The 27,084-nt window shown below is 40.2% G+C and overlaps 1 gene segment (V, D, J or C); it reads right to left on the reverse strand.

Moving 5' to 3' along the window:
* Positions 1-4,943: 4,943 nt before the first annotated feature.
* The window catches only part of LOC127186512 (immunoglobulin kappa constant-like), a 670,804-nt gene continuing 648,663 nt past the window's right edge, over positions 4,944-27,084 (reverse strand). The window contains 2 exon segments of the C gene segment in view: positions 4,944-5,294; positions 8,030-8,067. Of these exon segments, the coding sequence occupies positions 4,972-5,294; positions 8,030-8,067 (361 nt within the window).

The following is a 27,084-nucleotide window of genomic DNA, read 5'->3' on the forward strand; positions in this document are numbered from 1 at the left end:
TTTTGGAAAACCAAAAAAAAAAAAAAAAAAAAAAAAAGAAAGAAAAGAAAAAAAAAAAAGCTAATGCACATTTGAAGTCACAGAGGACCGGACTCTGAGATGTAGACATTAGAGTTAGGACCCTGATGCAGCTCTTTGTCTTGCTGACAGGCACAGAGAGGGAAATCACATGCCCAATGGGGAGGGGGAGAGAGAGAGAGAGAGAGAGAGAGAGAGAGAGAGAGAGAGAGAGAGAGAGAGAGAGAGAGAGAGAGAGAGAGTGTGTGTGTGTGTGTGTGTGTGTGTGTGTGCAACTTGATAGGAGTGACAGGAGGAGGTAGTGGCTTAGCTCATGGACTGTTCCAATCTGTGATATTAAACTCCATTTTTCTTGCTGTTTTGTCTCAGTATAATGTATATACAGCTCTTAAGATTTCTAGGCCTATTTATAATTCAGTAGTTGACCTCCCCTTCTGCACTATAGGTGCGGGCCTGCCTCTTCTCAGATAAGCCCCACAGTGTGCTAAGAATCTATCTCTGACATGGACAGAGGGCACCCTCCTTATTGTGGCTGGGGAATACCATGGTTGGGCCTTCCTAGTTTTCTTTAGAAGATTTCCTCCTCCTCCCTCCTTCTCCCTCCTCCCATTAACTATGTAGCTTTGGATGTCCAGGAATTCATTCTGTAGACCAACCTGGCCTGCAATTCAGAGACCCACCTACCTCTGCTTCCTGAGTGCTGGGATTATTGTTTTGTTTTCTCCCATTTTTCTTTTGTCCTCCACCTTTAATTCCACTTCCATTATTTTCTTTCTCTCTTGCATCTTTCCTCATCTTACACCACAAGACTCATGGGCTCCATCAAGCACACCACTCATCACTGAAAGCACAATGTGCTCATTCATGGCCAGCCTCACTGAGCTTTGAATACAAGGCCCACAGTGTTTCTAACTCTGCGCATTTGCTGTTCTTTATAACCTTTATGACTTCTTGCCTGTCCAGTGGTTACAATCATTATGTGCATCACTCACATAACAAATCCAGTTCCACACGAGGTAATGAGCTTTCTCAGGACCACACAGCCAGTATGTGACATGGTTGAAGACTATTTCTACAGCTTACATTTTAGAGCAGAAGGCATGTATGCTACTTACCAAGAGAAGTAGTCTGGATTTCTTGTGTGTTTGGTCTTTAATTCATGTTGACCTGAACTTTCCAAATCTGAGGGGTCTATGAGTAGACACAGCCATCTCTGGGCAGATGAGCACTTGTGGGACAACTTATTAATTTAGAAGAAAGGTCCTTGAAAGCTAAGCTGTCCTTTTGGCTGTCTGCACTTTACTCATTTCCTGACACTATGCTAACAATGTGCTATACAGTGGGGCTTAAAATAATAGGATGATACCTTCTTATAGTTCTGAAGGCAACAAGAAGTCTTAAACAAAAGGTGTTGGTTGCGTTGGTTTCCTCTGAATACTTTGAGGATAAGCCATTTCACATCTCTTTCCCAGCCTTTGGTGGCTCTATGCAGTCCTTCATGTCTGACTAGCAACTGTGTCACTCCAGTCTAACTCTTTAGTGACATGGTGCATCTCTGCATGTCTCTTCATCTTTAATATCCTTCTCTATGTAAAGATACCAAATAATGAAATTAGGACTCATTTGGATCCAGTATTGTGGAAAGCATGGGTCTACTGGATATAAAGTTCCTGGCCATGAGGATGTCCACAGAAGATTTATTCTTTGAGTATGCTTGATTTATTCACACAAACATTTCTTATAATATTATGTTAATATAAAAGTTAAACAGACATCTAACCAAATAGGGAACAGTTGTTTGGACAGAAATGCTGCTGCAGGGTTGGTTTAGTGAGAAGGCTTTGGAAGTTTGCTGGATCAACCCATGACTGTGGTGAAGTTCTTAGCTATGTTAGACTAGGAGGATGGCACTGATGGAGGCCCAGGAGATTATTGAGAATATAGGCCAATGACTAGTGTTGACAAGCCTCTGTGGGCCCAATGATAAGGTGGGAATTTCAAAAGCCACAGAAGCCAAGGCCACACAGCCTCAATCCCTCTTGCTGGTGCCTGTCCACACAAAGGGTAGACAGTATTTCAGGAGCAGGGCAGAGCAATCCCAGAGAGCATTCCCAAAGTTCCAATTTTTGTATCATTTCATTGGGAAGTAGCTTTGTACTCTCAGGGCTCACTGCTTGAAGCTGGTTCACTAGCAAGTCTGCACTACTTGGGGGTAGTTCATTAGCATATAAAGGCCTGTCCTGGGCTTAGCTCTTATCTGAGATGCCTGGTGGCCTGCCAGGGGTTTGCTTCTGAGGCTTAGGTCTTATGAGAGCTGCCTGGTAGCTCCAGGTATCATTATTTCAAGCCACACAACATGGCTTTTTGTTAGTCACACAAAATGGTTTTTAAGTTATGTTCCTAACAGGTAAAGTCTCATCTTTGATGTAACCTTCACCCACTTTGTCCAAATAGCTACTTGTTGTATAAGTGTAGTGTAATGACAAAACTAAGCATTTGACATTGGTGCAATATGTGTATATAGTTCATCATTTTAAAAATCACAATTCTAGACATGTGTATCCACCACGGCAATCAAGAAAGTGATTCAATGACCGTAAATATCCTTCTTGTGTCATTCCTTTGATAGTCACCTGTTTTCTTGTCCCTACCATCCTAGATCCTTGGATCAGTGATCTGTCTGGTTTAATTTCAACAATGTTAAGTAAAAAGAATATGACATGTGGCATTAGATTTGATTTTTTTTTCATTAAGCACAAAGCTGTTCAGAATTATTTAAGTGCTTAATATTCCTTCTTCCTTTTTCATGTGGACATGGTTTTAGTTAAGACTTGAGCATATATATTTATTTCTCTTGTTTGTATCCTGATGTGTCTGGCTCCAGAATCTTGCCTGTTGGAAGAGGGTTGCTTTGCATTCATAGCCAGATTAGAGGTGCTGTTGATTGCTAAGTTTGGTTGACAGAAATGGGTGAACAAGTTCATATTATTTGAAATGATATATTAAATTAAAAAAACCCTCTAGAGTTTCAAAAATGGATAATAATGAATATTCCCAAAAGGTGTAAAGGCAAAGTGTTGCCCTATCTTATTTGGTGACCGTCCTTTCCCACCATTCTGACTGAGAAAGGGTAGGTGTAGGAAAACTGGGCTGTGAATTAACTGAGGAAAGGAACACTAGAGTCTTATTTCTGTACCTCCTTCAGAATGCAGGCTGAGAAGATGCTTATAAATATGTGTTGAGTGGCTGAGCCCATGAGGGACTAACCCCAGGGGGGCGGTCTCCATGATGAGGCCCTGTTATGAATCCCCTTCCTTCAAAAATATAACTTGATACATGGGCTCTTCATACCTGGACAAAGTTACTTATGTTTTTTGACCTGTTGCTGAAGGTCTCTTCCACCTCATTTTTATACCTGGATGTTCTTAGTTCGATGTAAGGAGGAGGAGACCCCCAAGGGTATCATCTGTTTGACTCACATTTTGTACTTTGAGCTCTGGAAAGCAAAATAATAGAGCACTCAAGGGATCAGAGTTAGAAACATGGAGACTTGATCCTGGATCCCCCCCTTACTGTCTTTCTGGCCTTGACCTATGATTCATTCCTTCAATCCTCTCTTACATATGCACTGGGTGTTAGATATTTCTTTAGGTGAAGTTATTACCAAGTATAAAATATATACAGCAAGAGCATAGGTCCCAATATCACAATATTAATTTTCACAAGGTGACATCCCACACTGAGAAACAGAACATTCCCCAAACTCCAGAGTTCCCTTCTTGCTACCTCACAACTTATCTCACCCCCAGCAATGTCTCTCTTAATTTTTAATTTTATTTGTACCAGATTTTAAAATTATATGAATGAAAAATACCCAGACCATGGCTTCTGTGTTTGTTTTGCTTAATATCATGTTTATGAGATTAAACTATGCTACTGTATCATTGTAATTTTCTCTTTATTGAGTAATAGTTCAATTGTGAACATACCAAAATTTAATTGTTGCTGGACATTTTTGTTGTATCCAGTTTTAGGCTTTCCGAAATGAGTATCTGAACACTGTTTGCTTCTTAAGGCTTCGCATGCATAAAGACAGGTGCCTAAGTATATGATGGCTAGAAATAGATGATGGCTACCTCTGCTTTATAAAACCTTTCCAGATTTTGATGAACGTGCTTAACTTATACTATGGCAAATCCTGAAGCAGGCTGTGGACAGGGCCAGCGCTGACAATGGCAGATAGGAGTCTATTTGTATTTAAAAACACAACGAAGGCATAAAAAGAGCTCATGCAGCCCAGGTGATATGGTGGCTTGTCTTTCCCTATTGTGTGTTTGCTTAGATTGTCTCTACTTCCTGTGACAATGACTCTCCATTGCTTTGTCATGTTTTCTGGGTAGGCTGAATCAGATTATAGACTATTTGCTTATAAGAATTGTCCCCCTTCAGGACTTTGAAGACTTAGGAGAGGAAAGCTAGGAAGTATGCCTCTTCCAACCAACCCACCATGGCCCAGAGATATAAGCCCTGAATAATACTTGAGAAGCTTAGAGACTATTGCCATGTTGTAGACAGCAAAGTAGGGCAAATGGAGGATTTTTTAAAAGTGCGCTAGATTTTAGCGCAGGTAAACATTTAACTTCTTTAGAAGAGAAACCGGGTAACTGGAAAAACAACTCTTTATTTTTTATTTTTTTATTTTTTTATTTTATTTTATTTTTTTTTTGGAAAAACAACTCTTAACAACCTTTTAGTAAAAAAAAAGAGTCAGAGTTCTCAAGTGCAAAGATTCACTTTATTCAATATCTTCCTCAAATAGTAGCATGATAAAAGCCAAGGAAAGGGAGGAGAAAGTGATGGGAAGTGGGTTAGGGGGACTGCAACAGTGGTAGGTCGCCTGTGGGGAAAGCCCCAAGGCCTGGGGCAGGTGGTGGCACCTCAGGACCCTTCGCTCTAACACTCATTCCTGTTGAGGCTCTTGCTGATGGGTGTAGCTGACGTCTTATGCGTGGCCTCACAGGTGTAGACAGAATGGCTTTCATATTCCTGTTTGGTCAGCGTGAGGGTGCTGCTCAGGCTGTAGGTGCTGTCTTTGCTGTCCTGATCTGTCAGACTCTTCAGGACTCCACTTTGTCGTTCATTGTTATCTACCTTCCACTTGACGTCGATGTCTTTGGGGTAGAAGTTGTTCAGGAAACACACGACTGAGGCACTTCCAGCCTGTAACTCCTCCTTGGATGGTGGGAAGATGGACACAGTTGGCTTAGCATCAGCCCCTGAGGAAGGAAGCACAGAAGGTGGTATGAAGTAAGAGGGAAGGTCTGCCTTTGGGTGCATTCTGTGTGAAGTTACGTTATTGACAGACACACAGAAAAGCACACATATCCTTCAGAATAGGAGCAATGAGGCCACATGTGCAATCTTGTTGGTTTTAAGTTATTCCCTAGTTTCTGGCTACTTCTTTGGAAAGTAAATTACATCTGATCCTTTGAAGCTCTTCTCAGGTTTCTCTCAATGCCCTTCTTCCCTAGAACTTTGCTCACCATCAGGTGCAATGGTTCCATGCTTCAGACTGAGAGAATGGACCAGATTATCTGATATCCCTGATGTTTGATAGTCAGGACATGCAAAGACATATGGTAGGAGCAGAAGGTTGGCTTTCATTTTTTCCTGTCTCTTCCAAGTGTTCTCTGATATTAGCCTCTCCATGGCTTCCTTTGGTATGGCCAAGCTAAACCCACATCATGGATGGGTTCTTGAGCCAGTGTCTATGTTTGGGTGGGTGTCCAGCAACTCTCTCAGCCCTCACCAAGGCCTTCAGGTGAGGACCCTGGTCAGATGGTCTGTACCCACACAGTATAGTTTTTAGCCACATCAGAAGAGGTCAACTGTAGTCTTGGCCACCTGCCTGGGAGGAACTGGCAAGCTTCACTTCTGACCTTCAGCAGCTGCCAGATGGCTTCTTGGAAACCCCCTCTGTGGGGATGTCAACCCTTGGGTGACAGAGTGATAGTAAAAATGAAAACCGAGAGCCCTTTACTAAGAAAAACAACAGAATTATGAACAGCTTTTCTTCCCCTTTAAATAAATTAATAGGTTTAAAAGGAGTTGACATTGTTTTAAACTAATTAAAACTGGTTAAATAATTTAAATGACTCTAAAATAGTTTCAAGAGTTTTAAAAAATCCTTAAATAGTTACAATTGCCTGCTCAACCACAAAAGCAAGTTTTCAAATGATTCTAGAGATTATGGGATTAAAGTAGCCAAACATTTTTCTATCACAGAATGAAAGTAGTGGAAAATATGCTTATGTTAAAATTTTATTAGTCATATTTTTGTACAAAGAAAAATATCCTACCTAACAAGTTAAAATCATGTCACAAATTAATCTTTTAACCAGGTAGTATGCCATATAATTTAATGAAATTTAATGAGAGCTCAGTCAAAGTAGATTTACTATGACTTTTGCGGGTTATAGATTTTTACCTCCAAAGAATTATATGAATTAAGGTTTTAATATATTCTAGGTGAAACAGTTTTCTGTCTTTTATAATACCTTAATCGAAAATTAAAACATGGGATATAGTGATAAATGCGTTTTATTTTTGAAATTTCCAAAAAAGTCACCTTTTCCCTGTTTTCCCCACATTGGTGTAGTGTCTGTCTCTATTCTATTTCCACTAGTGGAACTGATCTTATCACTGTGCCTTAAGAAAGTGGTTCGCAAGGAGTGAACGGCGCTAGTGCAGTATTTGCGTGGCTCTGTAGCTCTTAGCGGCCAGCCAGTCACTCCAAATGGTTGGGATGGCAGCCAAGCCATTCAATCATAAAGAGGTTGTGGATAATTCAGCCCCTTGTTGGCAGCATAAAAAAAAAAAAACAAAAAAACAACAACAAAAAAACCCACTAAGAATGTAACATTTATATAATTCCTGATTGTGGTTCTTCTTGGTGTAGGTAGTTTATTGTGTGTGTGTGTGTGTGTGTGTGTGTGTGTGTGTGTATATATATATATATGTAAAAATGTATATTAACACTTCAAAAGGTACAGTTAGACTTGATACTACTGAGAAAAAAAATACAATAAAAAAATAACTGGGGAAAACAAAGAGCCATATATCTTACAAAACTATAGCCATTAAAACATATAAATTAAAATGAACTGCATGTCTACTTTTAATAAAAGAGATAATTTCAAATTTATATTCATATAGAAATGAGACAAAAAATGAGCTGTCAAAAATTTGTTTCTGTAGAATATCTAATTTTGACATTTTGTGGCACGTTTTGTAGTGCAAGAATTACATCTCTTCTGATTATATTCAGTAAGCCAACTTTTCGACATGGCAAATAATCACTCTTTTAAACGTTTTACTGATTTTTTTCAGGGTATGATACTGACTTTTGTATTTATAAAAAATTATGAGATAAAAGTGGGAATGCCGCCTAAGGCTCGCCTCACTCAACTATACTACGTTTAATGAAAAACTCAACAAAGTATTTGTGGAAACTCATACAAATGAATTTCATTTTGTTCTCAGCACTCCAAGCCCCTCTTTTTATCCATACAGTTTTCGCCCTTTGAGTCACTCAGCTTGTCTCAAGAGCTTTGCTTCCACATCCATTTGCGGAGCCAAACTTGACTCTTGTCCATCCTGAAGTGTCCCCATTCCTCAATCTCCCCAAATATCCCACTTAAACATCCCACACAGAAGTTAATACTGCATGCACTTCAACCCACACTTAGACAATGCTTATGTTCACTCTCCAGTCTAGTCTCTTGGACTATTAGCTACTTTATTCTCAACTAAACCCTGGTTTTGCTCTTAATCCTCAATAGCTTGTTTAAAAAGAGAAGCTGACACCGAATGCCAACTGACGAGCCCTCTCCACTTTCTCAAGATGAACAGATTTTCTGCACTCAGTGAAATTTTTGGAGCTGACCTTAATTCCTAACATGAAAACCTGTGTCTTACATATGAAAAAAGATAAAAAAAAAAATGCACTTACGTTTCAGCTCCAGCTTGGTCCCGCCGCCGAACGTGAGCCACAGTGAGGACTCTGACATGGCCCCCTCTACAAAAACCTGCCCCTGAAGCCAATCCAATTAGATTGGCCGAGTTCAGAGGAAAAGCCCATCTCATTCGTCTCCATTTCCCTTACAAACCTGTCCTGACAAACCTAAGTTTTTTTTTTTTCTCAGTTCTCACAGTGGTTGTTTTCTCAGGCTCTTCTTAACCAAAATGTCACAAATTCACATAAATGATACAACAGAATCAAAATATCACAAATAACTGAGGGAAAAACTACTTACGCTTTAATTCCAATTTGGTCCCTGGGCCGAACGTGAATCACAGTGATTCAGGTCAATGCCCCCCTCTACCAAAACCGGCCTGAAGCCAATCGTACTAGATATGCCAAATTCAGAGAAAAACTGTTTCTTTCTCATTCCTTCCACAAATCCTACTTTTTCTCACAAATTTGATATTAGGTTTTCTCACCATCTACACTGTCTCTTTTCTGGTGCTCTTCTATTTAAGTTTTGGGTCACTGGGAACAGTTCATTTAATGAAAAATATCACAAAATCACACAAAAGGCAAAATAGGATCAACACTTCACAAACAGTTGAGCAAAAGTGTACTTACGTTTTATTTCCAGTCTGGTCCCTCCACCAAACGTGTTTCACAGTGATGTACTTTAACTTCTCCCTCTACAAAAACCTCCCTTGATAGACAGTTAACCCTCTTTCCCCAATTTAGTTACTTGGGTTTAGAAAGCCTAAACGTTAGTTAGTAGCCAACTTCTTGTGGAACAATTTTCCCTCCTCAACACCTAATCTGAGATTGGAATTTTTTTACATCCTTGAAATTCCATTAAGGAAGAGGCATAACAAAGAGCAAAGTAACATGATCAGACACAGCAAAGAATCAGTTGAGAACACTTACGTTTTAATTCCAGCTTGGTCCCGGCTCCAAACGTGTACACACACTGTTTGCCCTTCACTTCCTTCTCATACAAAAACTGAGTATCGCCTTCTAACCACTGAGCAAGGCTTTGTCTAGAGCCAGTTGCTCAGTTTGCCTGAGTATTTCTGAAACTATTGGTTATCTTAATTTTACACTGACATTTGCTCTTCAGAGAACATGTGCAATCTACTCCCAGCTTACAGAGTTATTATTTATCCTTATCCTTGCCTTGGAGAATGCCAGAATCTGTTTTCAGAGTTAGATTTTATCCATCACTTTTAGACACAGAAACCACAAAACACTGACAATGGAGAAGAGAGAGCTTGGATTCTACTTACGTTTGAGTTCCACCTTGGTGCCTGCTCCGAACGTCCACCACAGTGGTAGTACTCCATTGCCTGGCTGTACAAAAACCCTCCTAACTGAAGAGGAACAAATCAGTGGGTCAGAAGCTAAAGCTTAACCTCTTCTCCAAGCATGGTTGGAAGCTCTTGGGCTTCTCTGACATATGTATGTATGTATTTATATTCATACGTACAGACATACAAACATATATATAATATTATATATTATATCTCTTTAGCAGCCTATCACATAAGACTTCTTATTATTTGTTCTTTTAAAAATAAAGAAAAACAGGGACTGGAGAGATGGTACAGCTGTTAAAAGCACTTGCTGCTTTTCTGTAGGACTTAGTTCCCAGTACCTGTGTTAAACAGCTCAACTACCTGTAACTCCAGCACCAAGGAATCTGACACTACCTTCTGGCCTCTGTACTCACATACATATGGTACTCACTCACACATAAATAAAATAGCTTTAAAAAGTAAGCCAAACAAATTGAATAACTTTCCTGGGGTGAGTGGGTGTGGAGACTTCTGCAAATTATAAACTTTGTTTAATATTAATTTAGAACTCAGTAACATCTCTTAGTTAATAATAAAATAAACATGTATTTCCATTTGAAATTCTTTGCTTTAATGCTGTTTCATAAAAGGTACACAGACAAGTTGTAGGACCTATAGTACCTATTTTATCTGAGCAGCTGTTGGATTCTCTCTTCCCCACTAGATAGTAAGGTGTTTGCTATTTTATTAGCCAGGTATTTGAGAACTCTTGTTCATTATATTTAATTTACAAGAACTTATCATACATTTGCATAATAAATGAAAAAATAATTAAAGTCAATAATATAGATCAGTGCTAGTTATGTACAATAGGCAAAATGTGAGTTCTGACCACTACAACAATCAGCTTTCCTAGACAAATTGCAACTCTAACCATGATTAGAAAGGTCTATTTGTTTCTGTTACTGGGAGTTTTGCTAATCTGGAATGGCAGATTATACAGTACATTTCATGAGAAGATGGAGAAAGAAAAGAATCAAGTTGGAAATAGACAGAAAAGAGATTTGTCAATAGAAACTAAGTGTGTGAAGTAACTGATGAACTCAGCCAACATGGATCCTACAGAGAGAGAGTGGGAAGTGGTTTTCTCTGTGGTTATGGAAGCGATGTCAACCATAGAGCTGACATTGTTAGGAACATATAAACTGCCAGGCACCATATATGGCTCACTGTATTTAGCTATCCATAAGACTCTATGAACTAGAAATTAATATCTTCTGTTTATGGCATTAAAGGGCAGAGCTTGGACTTAAAATTGCTGCTCATGTACTTAGTGCACATATTGCAGGGTAGACCCCAGCATAGAAGCTACATGTGTGTGAGAGAACACTGGAGTGGGAGGAAGGAAAACCCCTTAGCCATCCAGGGGTGGGAAATGAGTGGCCATGTGTGCCCAGATGTCTGTATAGATTGTACTATTGTTTAAAAGGTGAAAAAATTTTTACAAATACCAAATATTCATCAATAGGAGCTGGGCAAGCTAATTTTGCAGAGCATAATAAACACAAATCAGTTGCTAGAGGAAGAACAGGTTTCTGGATATTTTCATGAAAATGTGGGGTACAGAATACTGTGTTTGGCCTGATTGTAAAATGGGTCCTGTAGTACAGGCTTCTTCTAGAAGGTTATACAAGCTGTGCTCAGCTGTTTCTCCTTGAACTGCTCAGGAGAGCTAAGGACACATCTTATCCTCCTGTCTACTATATATATGCCCTTGCGATGCATATAAGTTGATCGTTACATTCTACAATTTTATAATAGTTCATTTTCTATATTCATTTTATACTAGTCAGAAACAATTATACCACACCATCGAAAAAAATCTAATTTCTGAGATTACTTTATTTTCTCAATTAAAGTTGTTGCTGTAATTTTTTAAAAATATTTAGAGTTGTTGTTGTTGTTGTTTTTTTTTTTTTTTTATAAAAGTCTCTCTGGTTCTGTGTAGGTGATAATTTTTTTCCACACAGAGACTAGGGGACTGTAACATGGGAGTGGACAAGATGATCTGGCAGCACAAGAGAAATGTTTCTGAATAAACAAGATTTAATTTGAACAATACACAACTGTAGCTGCAGATGGTCATTATGGCGCTGTGTTCGGCCACACAGTGGTGACTGATGGGTAGGGGGGTGGGACCTTTATTCTAGTAAAAATGGAACAATGAGGAGTGGTTGAATTCATCAATGTGGGATTCATTATTTTCAGGCTAAAGATGTCCCAGGAGCATTTGTGAGTCTCTGCTAGGATTTTGATTCTGAGTATCTATGCTGGGCATTGATTGATGCATTGAGGAGAGGCTACGTATCAATAAGACAACCTGTGTGGCTCCTGGACTTGATGGGTGATACTGATGGAGATAGGATTCTAGGGGAAGCATTTCAGTAAACTTGTCCTTAGTGCTACCTCTTATTTCGCCCTCAGCAAAATCAAATAAATCCTCAGAATAATTTTCAACATGTTTGTGAAGAGAAAGGGAGATAGGGAGAAAGAGCGAGAAGTGAAGGGAGCCAGTAAGCCTAAAACAATCAGGAAATTAATCTAAACACAGTTCACAGGTTATGTTAGTGACAGTCCCTAGATAATTCCAGAAACATGGCCTTTTTTGCCATCATTAAGTAAATTTTGCCATCATTAAGCAATTTTTCCATCAATAAACAGTCTGTTAAGGGAGGTTCTTTTCATATTAGCAGCACAGAAAAAGATCACCTACCATGTGAGAAACAAACAGTTTTGTTTTCTGCAATATTTGAGGGGTGTTCCCTACCTGGCACCAGAACAGTCTTGTCTGAGATCTCCCTTGAAGTCTCTGGTTCAACATTGTTTTTCCAGTTTATCAGTCATGATAGAGTCCTAGATAGTCAATTCTTGCTTCATATGGAATTGTCTTTTAATAGTAAAGTCACATTGTAAGAGGCAGGCTGGTCCCCTTGGCCAGGAAAGGAGTTCACTTGAGAATGAGGTGCTTCGTTATGCCTGTTTCTGCTTGTCCTTGAAGAAAGGCATGTGGGCACAGGTCAAGTCTTTTCCTGCATATGCATGTGTGCATGCCGTCAACCTGACCCAACGCTCTGGTCCCAGTCTGGAAAATGCAGATGTGTCTCTTGTTTTCAGAAGGACATTAGGCTGCAACACTTCATTATGTATGAAAGAGAAAACAGTAACTGGTTAGGGTTTACTAACCTCAGAGGGGCTAAGCCACTGAAATTTACATATTGGCTGCTGTGGGTTCCAGCTTATTTTATACATGTGATGCAAGCTGAATTCTGAGCTCTCTGCCTTCACCCCTGTGTCTGCCTCTGACATATTGTGTTTGGTTGTTTTTGTCATTCTAATTTTGCTTCCAAGGTGAGGTGACTTGGCATATGTGTGTTATACATGAATGACCTTTTTTGGATAGATCATAGGGGGGAAAGGGGCTGAGCTAGCCGTTTTGGATATGCTGTGTCTTGTCTATGGACTTGTAAGGTTACTTGTGTTAACCAGAGGAAGTTAAATATGAAGATCAATACATAGGGGATACCAGCAGTAGTCATTGGATAGCGCAGAACAGAAATACAACTGCATTCATTCTGAGTGTAAGGGACAAGATCTGTACATAAACTTAGTAAGCTAAGTAATATTTCCGGGCAGGAGAGCTAACTGGGAGCCTAATTGCATCAAGCTGTGGGAAGGGACGCACTTCTGTTCACACACATGCTCTTTAGAAACAGTCAGCTGGACTGCATGATTACTGGGAATTGAGGAAATTAAAGTGTAGAGATTGGCTGAAGTCTATGGGAACCACCAGGCAACAACTATAACCTCTCCTAGCCATGTACTTACACGCACATTTCCTTGAACACCCAAGGCTGCTGATGAAGACAAAGGCTTCACTCATCCTTCTGCTCCATAGCACCAAACCAAGCTAGAGAAAGTCCCAAGGAGGAAAAGGAGCATTACACTGCCTAGCTTGGAGGGATTGTGCCAGAAACTCGTTTCAGAAAATAGTTGGTCTAACTAAGCCCCACTGTGGAAGTACACACCACAAATGAGTTCTACAGGTGTGAACTGTAGTTGCAAAAATTACATCTCTCTCATCAGTACAGTTTGTGACATAAAATATCACAAGGAAGGAAAGAATTGAAATCCCATGGAAGACATACGGACTGGTGCAATCTTTAAAAATGGAATGTACTTTAAAAATAATATTAATTAATTAATTATTATTACATTTTATTTATTATTTATACAATATTCTGCCTGCATGTATGCCTGCCCACCAGATCTCATTACAGATGGTTATGAGCCACCATGTAGTTGCTAGGAGTTGAACTCGGGACCTTTGGAAGAGCAAACAGTGCTCTTAACCTCTGAGCCATCTCTCCAGTCCCAGAATGTACTTTTTATTACACCTAGCATTTTTGCTTGTTATTGTTAATTTCTTGGTAATTTTTAGTAGGTTCTAGTTTTCATTTTTAAGTCTTCATTCTTGCATTCATATCCCATAGTGGCCTAGCTTTAATTTGCGTATTATTTATTTAGGTTTTAAGATTGTTCTATGTGCTCTGTCACTCAGTCTCTTATTGTCACTCTCTATTACTCTTCCCCTTCATGACTCATAGTCTTGCATTCTCATTCATATGTTGATGGATTATTAATATTTGATATTAAGTTATTATTTTATTAAAATCAACAGATACTCCTTATACAGCATTATACCAAAGTAACCACACAGAGAGACCATGATCTATTTAATTAGCCTATAGCACAATGCTGAGCAATAATTACTCCATCCTAAACCTCCATGGTGGTATAGTTTCTTCCCCTTCCAGAATTTCCACATGTTACTTGCTTTTAAATCATCTCCTGGGCCTTGTTCATTTCTCCTGATGTGGCTCCATCCTCTCCTTTCTTCTCTTTCTCTTCCCCATACTGGATCAGGAGGTCCCACCCTATTCTCTGTTATTGCTTAGCATTGGCTAGTTAGTTTTATTGGCAACACAGAGAACAATTGATGACATGTTTACACAAACTTGAACCAGGAGATAATTAGAATAAACATCACAATGCATTGTCTGGCATTTAAATGAACAAGGATAAACTGTACACAGTTCACAAGAACATTATGCCAATATTCCTGCCCTTTTCTCTCTTTCCATTTTCCTTCTCTCTCTCTCTCTCTCTCTCTCTCTCTCTCTCTCTCTCTCTATCTATCTATCTATCTATCTATCTATCTATATATATATATACCTTCCATAGCTTAGCAACCTCCAAAAGCTATGGACCCTAAACAATACCCCAAATTTCCCTTCCCAGATTCTTTGTTCGTCTTGAATTTTTTTTCAAAGTTGATCCAGTATTAATTCCTATCACCATCTACCCCACGTCCTTCTTACTCTTGATTTAACAACTAAAATCCTAGTATACATCCTACCACTTCAACCCAGACCAACCCTTGTTTTTTTTTTATACCCTGATACATTGAAAGTACAGTTGAATAGACCCTGGGTAAACATGATAGTCGTTATCAGAGGTGGGGACAGTTATACCATGTTCAGAGTTGGAAGTATGTGTAGCCCAATTCCTTTTCTGTGCAGAAGCTTTTAAAATTTCACACAATCACACTTGCAATTTCTTGGCTTTATTTGAGCTACTTGAGTTCTTTTCAAAAGTGTCCTTTCCTATGTATGTATCTTGAAGTGTTTTTCCCTAACAATTTTAGAGACTCAGGTCTTTTAAAAAATTATTAATTTATTCAGATTACAACTCAATTATTATCCCATCACTTGTATCCTCCATTCCTCCCTCCCTCCTGCTTTCACCCTATTCCCCTCCCTTAGGTCTATGACCGAGGGGGGCCTCCTCCCCTACTATATGGTCATAGGCTATCAAGTCTCATCTTGGTAGCCTGCTTATTCTTTCTTTGAGTGCCACCAGGCCTCCTCAACAAGGGGAGATAGTCAAATATGGCTCAACAGAGTTCATGTCAAAGTTAGTCCCAGCTCTCCACATAACTGTGGAGAATGTCCTGTCCATTGGGTAGATCAGAGTAGAGGTTCAATATTTACTATTGTACTGTTCTTGGCTAGTGCAATAGTTTGAGCATATCCCCCTGGGCCCCAATCCACCCATCATGATGTTCTTTTTGTAGGTTTCTAGGATCCTCTGGGTCCTTCTATTTCCCCATCTCCTATATTTGTCTTACCTAGAGTTTCAGTAGGATATCCCCACATCTATCCCAATCCCTTGGTAAGTAAAGACTTTTTGTGGGACATGCCTTTTGGCCTAGTGCCCAATTATAAGTGAGTATATACCATGTGTGTCTTTCTGCTTCTGGGTTAACTCACTCATTATGAATCTCAGGTCTTACACTGAGGTTTTTGTATAAGGCACAAAAGGATCTAGCTTCAATATCCTGTGTGTGTTTGTGTGTGTGTGTGTTTGTGTGTGTGTGTGTTTGTGTGTGTATGTGTGTGTTTGTGTGTGTGTGTTTGTGTGTGTGTGTTTGTGTGTGTGTGTGTGTGTGTGTGTGTGTAAGAAACACAGGAAAAGAAAGAAAGAAAGGAAAAAAAACTAAGGAAAAATTCCCTAAACTGTAAAAATGTATGAGCAAAATTAAATGATTTTTTGAAGAGTGATAACAAAAAAATAAATAAAACAAATACAATACAGTAAAGATTCTGTTAAGTGAGTAGAGTGAGAAAAAAGAACATGGAAGAAGCAGTAGGGAGGAAGAGGTGAGGGTGCATTGGAGTAGCTTCCTCAAAAGCGCACACTCATGGAGGGAGAAGGTCAGGTGAACTTGTGGTCTTGTTTTTCCTTTTATGTTTTTGCTGAGTCTGTATCTTTGTCTGATTAGTACTAGAGTTCTTCACAGAGGCTTTCCTTGTTGCTGGCTAGGGGCCTTTGCTGGCCACAGTGAGCTTTGCAGTCTGTCTTTCGCCTTCCAGAGAGGGTGCCCACATTAGGTGGGGGATTTTAACCATGGCTGATGCAGACGCCAGAGGTATCTGCATCTGTGTTTCAGGATGTGAGAGCTGTGTGCCTGTCCTGAGGGCAGAACTGCTGTTTTGAGTAGCTTTCCTTTCATGAGAAGTTTTTTGCTCCCCTTTCCCCTCTAGGGAAATGTAAGTTGGAGGCAGTATTTACTTGATTTCTCTTTCACACCTACCCTTTCCTCTCTTCACTTTTCAAGTATTCATTCATTTTCTTAACGAACTTCTGAAATGCTTCCTCTATTTCTCTTTGGGAAAAAGTATGTTTTGTCCCCTGACTCACTTTTCTAAGTTCACATCGAGGCAGTAGTCTATTTTACCCATGTGAATTAAAGTCTGGGTCTACACTGCAACTCCCTCCCCAAGATCCTGCCCCTTACACTGCCCACTCTGTGAAGGCTGAATAACTGATTACATCTTCAATGACTGTAGAGATGTGGGAATGCCCAGAGCCAAGTTATCTTGGTTTATCTCTCAGCCCTTCAAGTGGCCACTTACTGCCACTTGAGGCCATTTACTGCCCTGTGTATGACAACATCTTTGTGATACTTAGGTAAGTAAATATTTTGGAATATATGAACAGAACCCAACTCATCCATCATTGAGTTGTTTGATGAACAGCACCCACCAAGTCAAATGCTATGAATGTCAGATAGCATCTGAGGCCTGTAGCAGAGGTTACCCTACTTTGCTCTAACCTGCACTCTAGTGTCCATTAATATATTTGAAAAATACTTTGTGGCCTCCTTTTTTTTGTTACTGTAAAACCTCTGAAATTTTTACCTCATTGGAATTAGGTGTAACCAAAATCCAGGAAGCTGGAAAGGGGAAATGGGAGGTATAAAGGAAAAAGAATATTTAATAGTGAGATAATAGAACACATTGGGCAGGAAGTGGGCACACAGTACAGAGTTATGGGAAAGAAGAGAGCATGGAGGAGATGGCCAATCAAAACTGAGGATGTATGAAAAAAAAGCTCCAAGGAAGTCTACTATTTTATAATCTAACTAACATACAACTTATAAAAAGGAGTTGGTGTGAGGTGCCCTGCATGGGAGGATAATGCTGCTCCCAGAAGCCGTAGGTTATTAGGTGAAAATCCCAGTGCCAGGGGTGAGATATCATCCTGTATGTGGCTGGTCACTGAGGTCCCTAATGTTTCCCAAACAATACTGGCAATTGCTATTGCTAATTACAAGATGCTAAGACCCTATTGCTGAATGCACCATGATCTTTGGTTATAGGACATGGAAAAACTAAGCTGGAACTGGTCTGGATGCTTCCTTCCAGCTGTGCAGATTTCATAGTGCCAGAAGCTGCTATGCAGTCTTCTGGGTGAGTAAGCTCATCAGCAGTTGTACTCAGCTGTAGACCCTGTGCCCTGTACTAGCTATCCCCTTGCAGATAAGATACATCCACTGGAGTATTAGTGGTATGGCTAGTATGAGGGAAACCAACCATTTTCTGATTGGGTTTATGGCCCATAACTCCACAGGATTCATTCCTGCTACTGTAGACCTGGTTAAAGGCCCAAGGTGGCAGGGGTCATAGGCCTTAGTAGGAAACTTACTGCTGTTGTCGCATGAAATGGACATGATGTGCCCTTTGAATTGTCTTGTGTAAATAATTAAGTTTAAACCTATAGATTAGTGCTGCTTAGAGCCTCTTTTTTTTGGGGGGGTGACTTTTTCTGCAGGGACTTATAACTCAGCCATGAGTGGGATGTCTATATCACCACATTACAAAAATCAGGAACTTTGCAGAAGCCTAGATAGAACGGAGATGGAGGAAGCAAAGGGGTTTTGTGGATCATCCTTGGGAACTAGATATGTTCCACTTGTGCACTCAGAGCACCTCGATTACTTGCCCACAACAAGAACAAGAGCTGGCCTGTCAGCATTCCCTCATGGGCAGAGGAGGGGCTGTTGTTGCTTTTCTCTTCCCTTAGGATTTATAATCAGGTAAGGGTTTCTACCTAGGCTGTTTGGGGTTCATAGGGTCCCCAATCTTTCCTAAAGAGCTTTTGGCTCTTAATAGGTGCTGGGGGAGAGATGAAAGTCTCTTCAGTGATACAGCCACTGCTCAGCTGCTCATGCTCTGCTCAATAACCCTTCATCGTATTTATGTAACTTAACTAAACTCAATGGCATATCAGAAATGTGTGTGGGAGTTGTGGGGAGATGGCTTAGTGGCCAAGTACACTTGCTGCTCTCACAGAGGACCTGAGTTTGATTCACAGAACCCACAGCAGGTAGCTCATAACTGCCTGTAACTCCAGGTCCAGGGGATCCGACACCTTCTTAAGGTCCACACAAAGACATACAATCATACACATAAATAAAAATAATAAAAACAGATGCAAAAGTAGCAAGTGGTGTAGTTGGGAAGGGGAATGTGATAGGCAGGAGTATGAGGGAGACAAGAGAAGACAATGGCGTTGAATGTGATTAAAACACAGGATGTATATATATTTCATACACATGTGTCAAAAGAGGTGTGTGTGTGTGTGCGCGCGTGCGTGCGTGCGTGCGTGTGTGTATATTGTAGATGGCAGTTGGACAGTTGGATAAATAAAATAGACAGATTAGAAGACTCATGGGATCACTGAGGCAGGAGTTATTTGTTCTTAGAGCATTGTTAAGTCATTGTACATGACAACTTTATTGTAAATACCCCCTTTAATGTTTATTTTTTTATCTTGATAGCTTGGGTGATTTGTATTCCAAATTAACAACTGCTTTATCTTACAGAGCTATTGTCTCAAATGAAGAAATATCAGTCAAGAAGACACTTAGAAGGTGCCTGAGGGACTGATGTGATCTGGGCAAATGCAGCCCTTCATTTGCAAGAAAGATTGTGACGTGCTTTATGCAAATACTATTCTTCATCGACATGAAGTGCTGCCATGTGGTGTACATACCCTGGATATACCCCATTTGGCTATATAAGCACTCTGCTTGCCCCATTCTGCAAGTCAGCCTGGAGATACTAACCAGATGTTGCCCTCTGGTGTTGAAGCATTCGATTCAATAAAAGACCCAGTTTTGCCTATTTTTGCTTTTTATCATTAATAGAGTTGGTTTATCTGGTATCATGAAGAAAAGAAGAAGGCAGAAATAATGAAGACAGTGCCAATGGTGAAAAAAGTGTCCCTGACGACATCAGCAGTAACATCGAAAGGCACATTAAGAGTTCTTAAGAGTGACTGGCAGAGATGACGAGAAGCAGAGGCAATAAGGCTGTGAAGAGCAGGTGACAAGAAACTTCTGGCCCTGGTACTAGGAGAGTTCCAAGGAACTGCCAAAGGGCCAAGTGTCTCAAACACCTCAAGTGACAAACTTGTCACTACAAGAATGAGCGTCCCAAATGGAATCTAGTGATTGCAGCTGCTTCTTAGGACTGTGTGCTGCAAACACTCAGTGATCAGAATTGAGAGAGCTGCTAGGTGCTAGAGCTGCTGATGCTTTAAAACCCATAGTCCTTTAGCCTGAAGACTTTGAGACATGTCTTTGGCTTTTTAAAAGGATTTATTTATTTATTTATTTACTTTGTGTGTGTGTGTGTGTGTGTGTGTGTGTGTGTGTGTGTGTGCGCGCGCGTGCACACACACACGCACACGTGTGCACATGTGAGCATAGTGCTTGAGGAGGCCAGAAGAGAGGTTAAGATCCCTTGGAGATGAAGTTACCAGCTCTTGTGTGTAACTGCCTGTAAGCTGCCTGATACGGCTGATGTGGGTGCTAGAAACTGAACTCACATCCTTTACCAAAGCAGGGCACACCTTAAGCATTGAGCTGTTGGGTTTTAAAGTCTGGAGCACTAGCTCTAGCTCTCAGGTCTAGAAGCTGTCAGCTGTAAGGTCTTCAGCCCAGCCCCAAGGCTTCTGCCTCTTTAGGGCCTGGAACTAGAGACTAGGGACAGTTTTAACCCCTGGCTAGGTAGGACAGAACTGTGCCACGCCATTTCATAACAATAAAAGGTTGGAAACTGTTAATTTGAAAAATCAGAGTTAATTGTACAATATTTATATCTCTATATGGCAGAAATGTTGTTTAGCTATCAAAAATGAAAGCAACAAGAAGGCAATGATCTCACAGTGCTATGAACCTGCTCAAGTCAGGGTGCAGTAGCTGTGCCAGCAGACGGCAGTGTTGTATAAACAATGAGCCTACTGAGTCCCAGTCATGGCTCACTGAGCTGGCCTATTAACAAAAGCAGTGAAGAACTGAATCTGGTCAGGTCCCTACCCCCATATTGGGAACCTGTTCTTTTCAGAAAACCAACCCCCCCTCACTCCTCCCCATCTCTGTCTCTCTCACACACATGAATATTACATATTCATATGTGTGTGTGTGCTTTACACTTCTCAGAACTTTTAAATTTTTAGACATTGTTTCTAGTTTGTATGGATATCTTTGGCACAAAGAAATGATGATAAAAGCCACAGTCAACAGGACCAATCATCAAGCTTTTAGTTATAGCATCAACTTGAAAATAAATAATAATATTTTTTGGTTTTTCAATAAATAATTCTTTAAGAATCAACAGTAGGTGGTGCTTCATAGATAACTGTCTCACCAGTTACTGCTGTTTTGAACATAGGTTATCTGAAATAGTCTGAGGAGTATTAATAGATGTGGAATTTGATGCATGAAAAACTATACAGAAATAGACCTTGTAATCTGTCCAGTCTGTCATCTATGGGAGAACCCTCGTATTGTTGCAAATCCATTGTTTATGCTTTCTGAGCACCTAGTTTAGATATATCTATCAAGAAGGGTGCACTATAGGCCTGATGAGATTGGCTTAGCTGATAAACACACCTGCCACTAAGCCTGATGGCCTGAGTTCAATCCCTGGGACCCACATAACAGAAGGAGAGAATCGACTCATATAAGTTGTCCTTTGATCTCCACATATATGCTGTGGCATCCACTACCCATCTTCATGCACATGTTAAATAAATAAATAAGCTAATGAGGTACAAAACTTTGAATAAGCCTTAATGTGAGCATATTTATAAAGACACGAAGTCTAAAATTAGGTAAGCTGCGTGATAGCTGCACTTGGGAGGTAGAGGCGAGAGGGACCAAAACAAATAAACAAATGTAAATTATGTCCCTGTATAAGGTACTGTTTTTGCATATAACCTATAAGAAGCTTCTTGCTTACTTCAAATCATTTTTAGGCTGTATAAAAATGCCAAGTTCAGACTGGCATGGTGATATGTCTCTGATATCAGCACTTGAGAAGCAGAGGCAGGAGGATCTCTGTGAATTCAAGGCCAGCCTGGTCTGCACAGCAAGCTCCTGGACTGTGGCCTGCATGAAGAGACAGTGTCTAAAGAAGAAAAAAAAAGAAAAGAAAAAAGAAAAAAAAAGAAAAGAAAAATTGCCAGGCTTGGTGGTGCACGCCTTTAATCCCAGCACTTGGGAGGCAGAGGCAGGCATATCTCTGTGAGTTCAAGACCAGCCTGGTTTACAAAGTAAGTCCAAGACAGCCACAGCTACACAGAGGAACCCTGTCTCAAAAAACAAAAACAAAAGCAAAAACAAAAAAACCAAACAAAACCAAAAACAAACAAAAATTGAAGTCCAACCATAGATGTCATATAATGCAGTGCTGTCTAAGGGACAATATGTTCAGCACAGATGCAATTAAAGGCTATTTTTTGACCTGGGGTACTTCTCAGCGGAAGTGAATTGCTAAATTTCCTGTCTTTGATCCTGTCTTTGATCGCACACACACACACACACACACACACACACACACACACACACACACACACACACACACTTCCAACTAATTTCTATTTGAGGTTGGTTGAATTGATAGATGAGAAACACACTAATATAGAGGCCCATGTTAACTCTGCCCCTGCCTGTCCCACAAAGATTGGGACACCCATACAACTCACTGAAAATGAAGAGGTAGAGCTGGTGTACCTAGAATCTTCACCTCTGTGTTCTTCGATCTTTGGTATGGGAAGGAACTCTGCAGGATATCAAAGAAGAAATGTTAATATCAACCCAATCACAAAACCTTTGATCTACAATCTGTCCTATGGCACGTTATGCTAGGGCAATGGTGCTACAAAACTTGTGGGAATAAGCAACCTATGTCTGATTTTGATTGAAGGCCCACCACATGAGATAGAACCCATACCTGACACTGTTTGGGTTGCCAAGAACCAGAGATTAGATAGTCCAGAGACCTATGACAAAATTAAAAACCATTGGTCTAGAAAAAATGTAACAATAAAATGACTGTTGATGATATTTTGTTATATTCACAGATCAGTGCCTCTTTCAACAATTATCAGAGAGGCTTCCTCCTTCAGTATATGGGGACAAACACAAAGCCGATAGCCAGAGAAGGGATGGGGGGCTTGGGATACACTGCTCCAAATAAGACTATCTCCACCAAATCCCTACCTAAAGTTATATTAGGAACAATAACAGCACAGTGTCTGAGGAATGACTGTCGGTGTTTTATGGTTTATGAATAGAAATAATTTGTATTTAAAAAATAACAATGTGTCATAGTTAGCTTCAGTTGTCTACTTGACACTCTTGTCACCCTTTTTAAGGAATTGTCTTCATCACATTAGCTTGTGGACTTGTCTGTGGAGCATTTTCTTTTCTTTTTAAAAACATTTTATTTATTTTATGTACATTGGCATGTTATTTGCATGTATGTCTATGTGTGGATGTCTGATTCCCTCAAACTGGAATTGCAGACAGTTGTGAACTGTTATATGGGTTCTGGGAATTGACCCTGGATCCTCCGGAATAGCTGCCAATGCTTTTAACTGAGGAGCCATATCTCCAACCCATGGAGCATTTTTTGATTGCTACTTCTTTTGTTTGCTTTGTTTTGTTTTCTGAGACTGGGTTTCTCTGTGTAACCTTGGCTGTCCTGGACTCACTTTGTAGACAAGGCTGGCTTCAAACTCATAGAGATCTGCTTGTTTCTACTTCCTGAATGCTGGGATTACAGACATAAGCCACCACACCCGGCCTGATTGTGACATGCCCCCATGTTCATAGCAGCCTTATTTGTAATAGCCAGAAACTGGAAACAATCCAAATGTCCCTCAGTCGAAAAATTGATAAAGAAACTGTGGTACATTTACACTATGGAATACTACTCAGCTATTAAAAACAAGGAAATCCTGAAATTTGCAGGCTAATGGATTGAACTAGAAATGATCATATTGAGTGAGTTAACCCAGACCCAGAGAGACTCACATGGCATATACTCACTTATAATTGAACTCTAGCCCAAAAGGGATGTCCCATGACAGTCGTCACTTACCAGGAGATTGGGATACATGCGGGGACCTCCTATTGGGACTCTAGGTGAGAGAAGAATGGGAGAGTGGGGAAATAGAAGGACAAAGGGTCCTAGAAACCTACAAGAAAAACGTCATGAGGGGCAGATCTGGACCCAGAGCAGTCGGCTCAAACTACTGCACCAACCAAGGACAATACATGCAGTAAACATTTTACCCCTGCTCAGATCTAGGCAATGGAAAGGACATTATCCACAGCTGTGTGGAGAGAGGAGATTGACTCTAACATGAACTCTGGTGCCCCATATTTGACCACTTCCCCTTTGTGGGGAGGCCTGGTGGCACTCAGAGAAAGAATAGGCAGGGTACCAAGATGAGACTTGATAGGCTGTGACTATATGGTAGGAGGTGGTCCCCTTTTGTCACAGACCTAGGGAAGAGGAATAGGATGAAAGGAGGGAGGGAGGAATGGGAGGATACAAGTAACAGGATAACAATTGAGATGTAGTTCAAATAAATTAATAATAAAAATGTGTATATTGGGCTGGAGAGATGGCTTAGAGGTTAGGAGCACTGTCTGCTATTCCAGAGGTACAGAGTTCAATTCCCAGCAACTACATGGATGTTCATAACCATCTATAATAAGATCTGGTGCCCTCTTCTGGCAGGCAGGTGTACATACAGGCAGAACATTGTATACATATTAAATAAATAAATCTTTAAAAAAATGTATATATTAAAAAAAGAGGGCCCACTCCACTGTGAGTGATGCCATCCCTAAGCAAGTGAGCCTGGGCTGTCTAAGAAAGGTAACTGAACAATGGCCCAGAGCTAGCCTGTAAGCAATGTTTCTTCATAGCCTCTGTTTTAGTTTTGTAATCAGATTCTGTCAGGTTGAATTTGGTCAATGTTTTATCCCAGCATCATAAAGCAAACTAGAGCAGAAGCTAAATATGAAATAGAGATAACCATAAACATCATCAAAGAGGATCTTCATGCTCTAAAAAAGGAAAGAAAGATTAGTTGGACCTCAGGAAAAGCTAAACTTCTCAAAGAGGCAGATAAGAAAATGAAAAGACAAGTCACACCCTGTGAGAAAGCATAAGACAAGTGATAAAGCAGAAGTATGCAACATATACAAAGAATCTTCACAGTAAATAGTTGGAAAGCAAATGCCCTAATAAACACATGACAAAAACTTGAACAGCTAGCTATCTCTGGGTATGTATTTATATCAATATCAAATATGTAGCCTAAAGCAACATATTAGCACAAATGATTTGTGTTAAATGGTCCAGTGTCTTGGCCAAACAGTTTGGCAGTTTCTTTTGAAGCTAAGCCTACCTTATAAGCCTTCAGTCTTCTGTTAGGTATTTACCCATGCAAAATGAAACATAGTTTTACACAAAACCTGTACTCAAATATAGAAACCTTCATTATTATTGAGACAGGGTCTTGCTGTGTAGCAGTGCCCGGCCCAGGATTCACTGTGTAGACTTTTTGCCTCCATGAGTGCAGGGATTACAGGAATGTGCCACTGTTCTACACAACATTATTACTAATGGACCCATTAGTAATATTGGAAATGGTCACATGTCCTTGAACTAGTAATTAAAAAAGAAAGCTTGGGATTTTCCAACAATGGACAACACTAATAACAAGCAGTGTACTACTGACACCTAAAATGACACCACTGACCCTCCTACTGTGTTATGCTGGGGAAATGAAGGTGGCCTCAAAGGCTGCACACTAGCTATGCCCACAGTTTGTTTTTAGAATCTTAGCTATCTATGATACTGAAGCAGAGACAGGAGAATTGTTAAGTTAGAGGTCAGCCTGGGCAAGAGGTGAAACTTTTATTTCAAAACCAACCAACCAACCAACAACCAACCAACCAACCAGCAAAAGTAAAACCCCATATATGGCTTCACAAGTGGATTCCACCCATAAAACTTTCTGGAAAAGCAAATTACAGGATCAGAAACACCTAGTGGCTGGCAATGGGGATGGCTATGTCTCAGATACAGTGTGTGTTAATATAACTTTCCCAGACACATAGAATTATATACTGTGCAAGGTAGTTTTTGGTATGACATTGAGGCTCATATCTGCAACCCCAACTGTTTGAAAGCTGAGGCAGGAGAATGTAAGTTTGAGGCAAGCTTGGTTTACAAATTAGTATCCTATCTGATTTCTCTCTCATCCTTTAAAAAAATAGAGGTAAAAGAACTGTGATTGAATATGAAACTGAGCTCTGGGGGCCAATTCAAAGAAGATACTATATTGTTACAAATTTCTTATGAGGGATTTCTAGTTTATAGGTTTGGTTAGAGGCTTTGCTCATATGAAATATGAAGATTATTTTATCCTGGGACATTGCATGGGAGCTTCTCAGTGAAGAGCTGGACAATATTCTAAGTAATACTGTTATGGTGTTTCTAACTCCTTGGAAAAGACTATAGACGCAATACAGTTACAATGAGAAGATTTATTGATTAATGCTAGCAGGATGACAATCTCTGAGACAAACTTGGGACTGCTATGTGAAGGGGAACAAGGGAAGATTTTTGAAGGACAGAACCACAAGAAGACCTTGAGTATCTGCATAACAAGCCAGGAGCTGTTCTGCTTTGCCAAGATTAGGTAGTTAAGGTAACTTCAAAATAGTCCTTGACTGTGTGCATGAGCAGGTTACAGAAGCCAAGAAGCAGTAGGCCAACTCCTAACAAGTAGATGGTCATGGGTGTACATTTCTGGGTGGGGGGGGGGCTGTCATTGAGTCAGGGTTATGGGGAACTATCTTCCAGAGACTGGAGTCAGAGAAAAACAGCTAGTGGTATCAAGATGGATGCCAAACATAAATGGAGTTTCTTTGTTATCATAATAATTTCATGGAAAATATAAGAGAATTTGTGGTGTTTGAATGAGAAACTCCCTCTGCCCGTAGGCTCATATATGTGAGTGTCTTGTTCTGCAGTTGGTCGACTGTTTAGGAAAGATTAGGAGGTGTGGCTTTGTTGGAGGAGGTATGGCCTTGTTGGATGAGATGTGTCACTTGGAGTGGGCTTTGAAGTTTCAAAAGCCCACTGCCAGGCCCAGTGTATCTCTCTTGGCTGTGGATCAGGATGTAAGCCTTTAGCAACTGTTCCAGCACCATACCTGCCAGCCTGCTACTGTGCTCTAGCCATGATGGCTCTGAAACTGTGAGCGAGCCCTCAGTTAAATGCTTTCTTCTCTATGCTGCCTTGGCCATGTTTTATCAAAGTAAACCTAAGACAGCATTATCAATATAACTCTTTCTTATACACATAGTAATCCATGAACACAATTAATTAGCTAGCCAGGCTGGTGTATAGCCTGGGGAGCAGACAGGCCAGCCAATGTTAGCAAACAGTGGTCTCTTAGGACCCAGTTTTGGCA

This window comes from Acomys russatus, unplaced genomic scaffold (assembly GCF_903995435.1).
Source record: "Acomys russatus unplaced genomic scaffold, mAcoRus1.1, whole genome shotgun sequence".
NCBI lineage: Eukaryota > Metazoa > Chordata > Mammalia > Rodentia > Muridae > Acomys > Acomys russatus.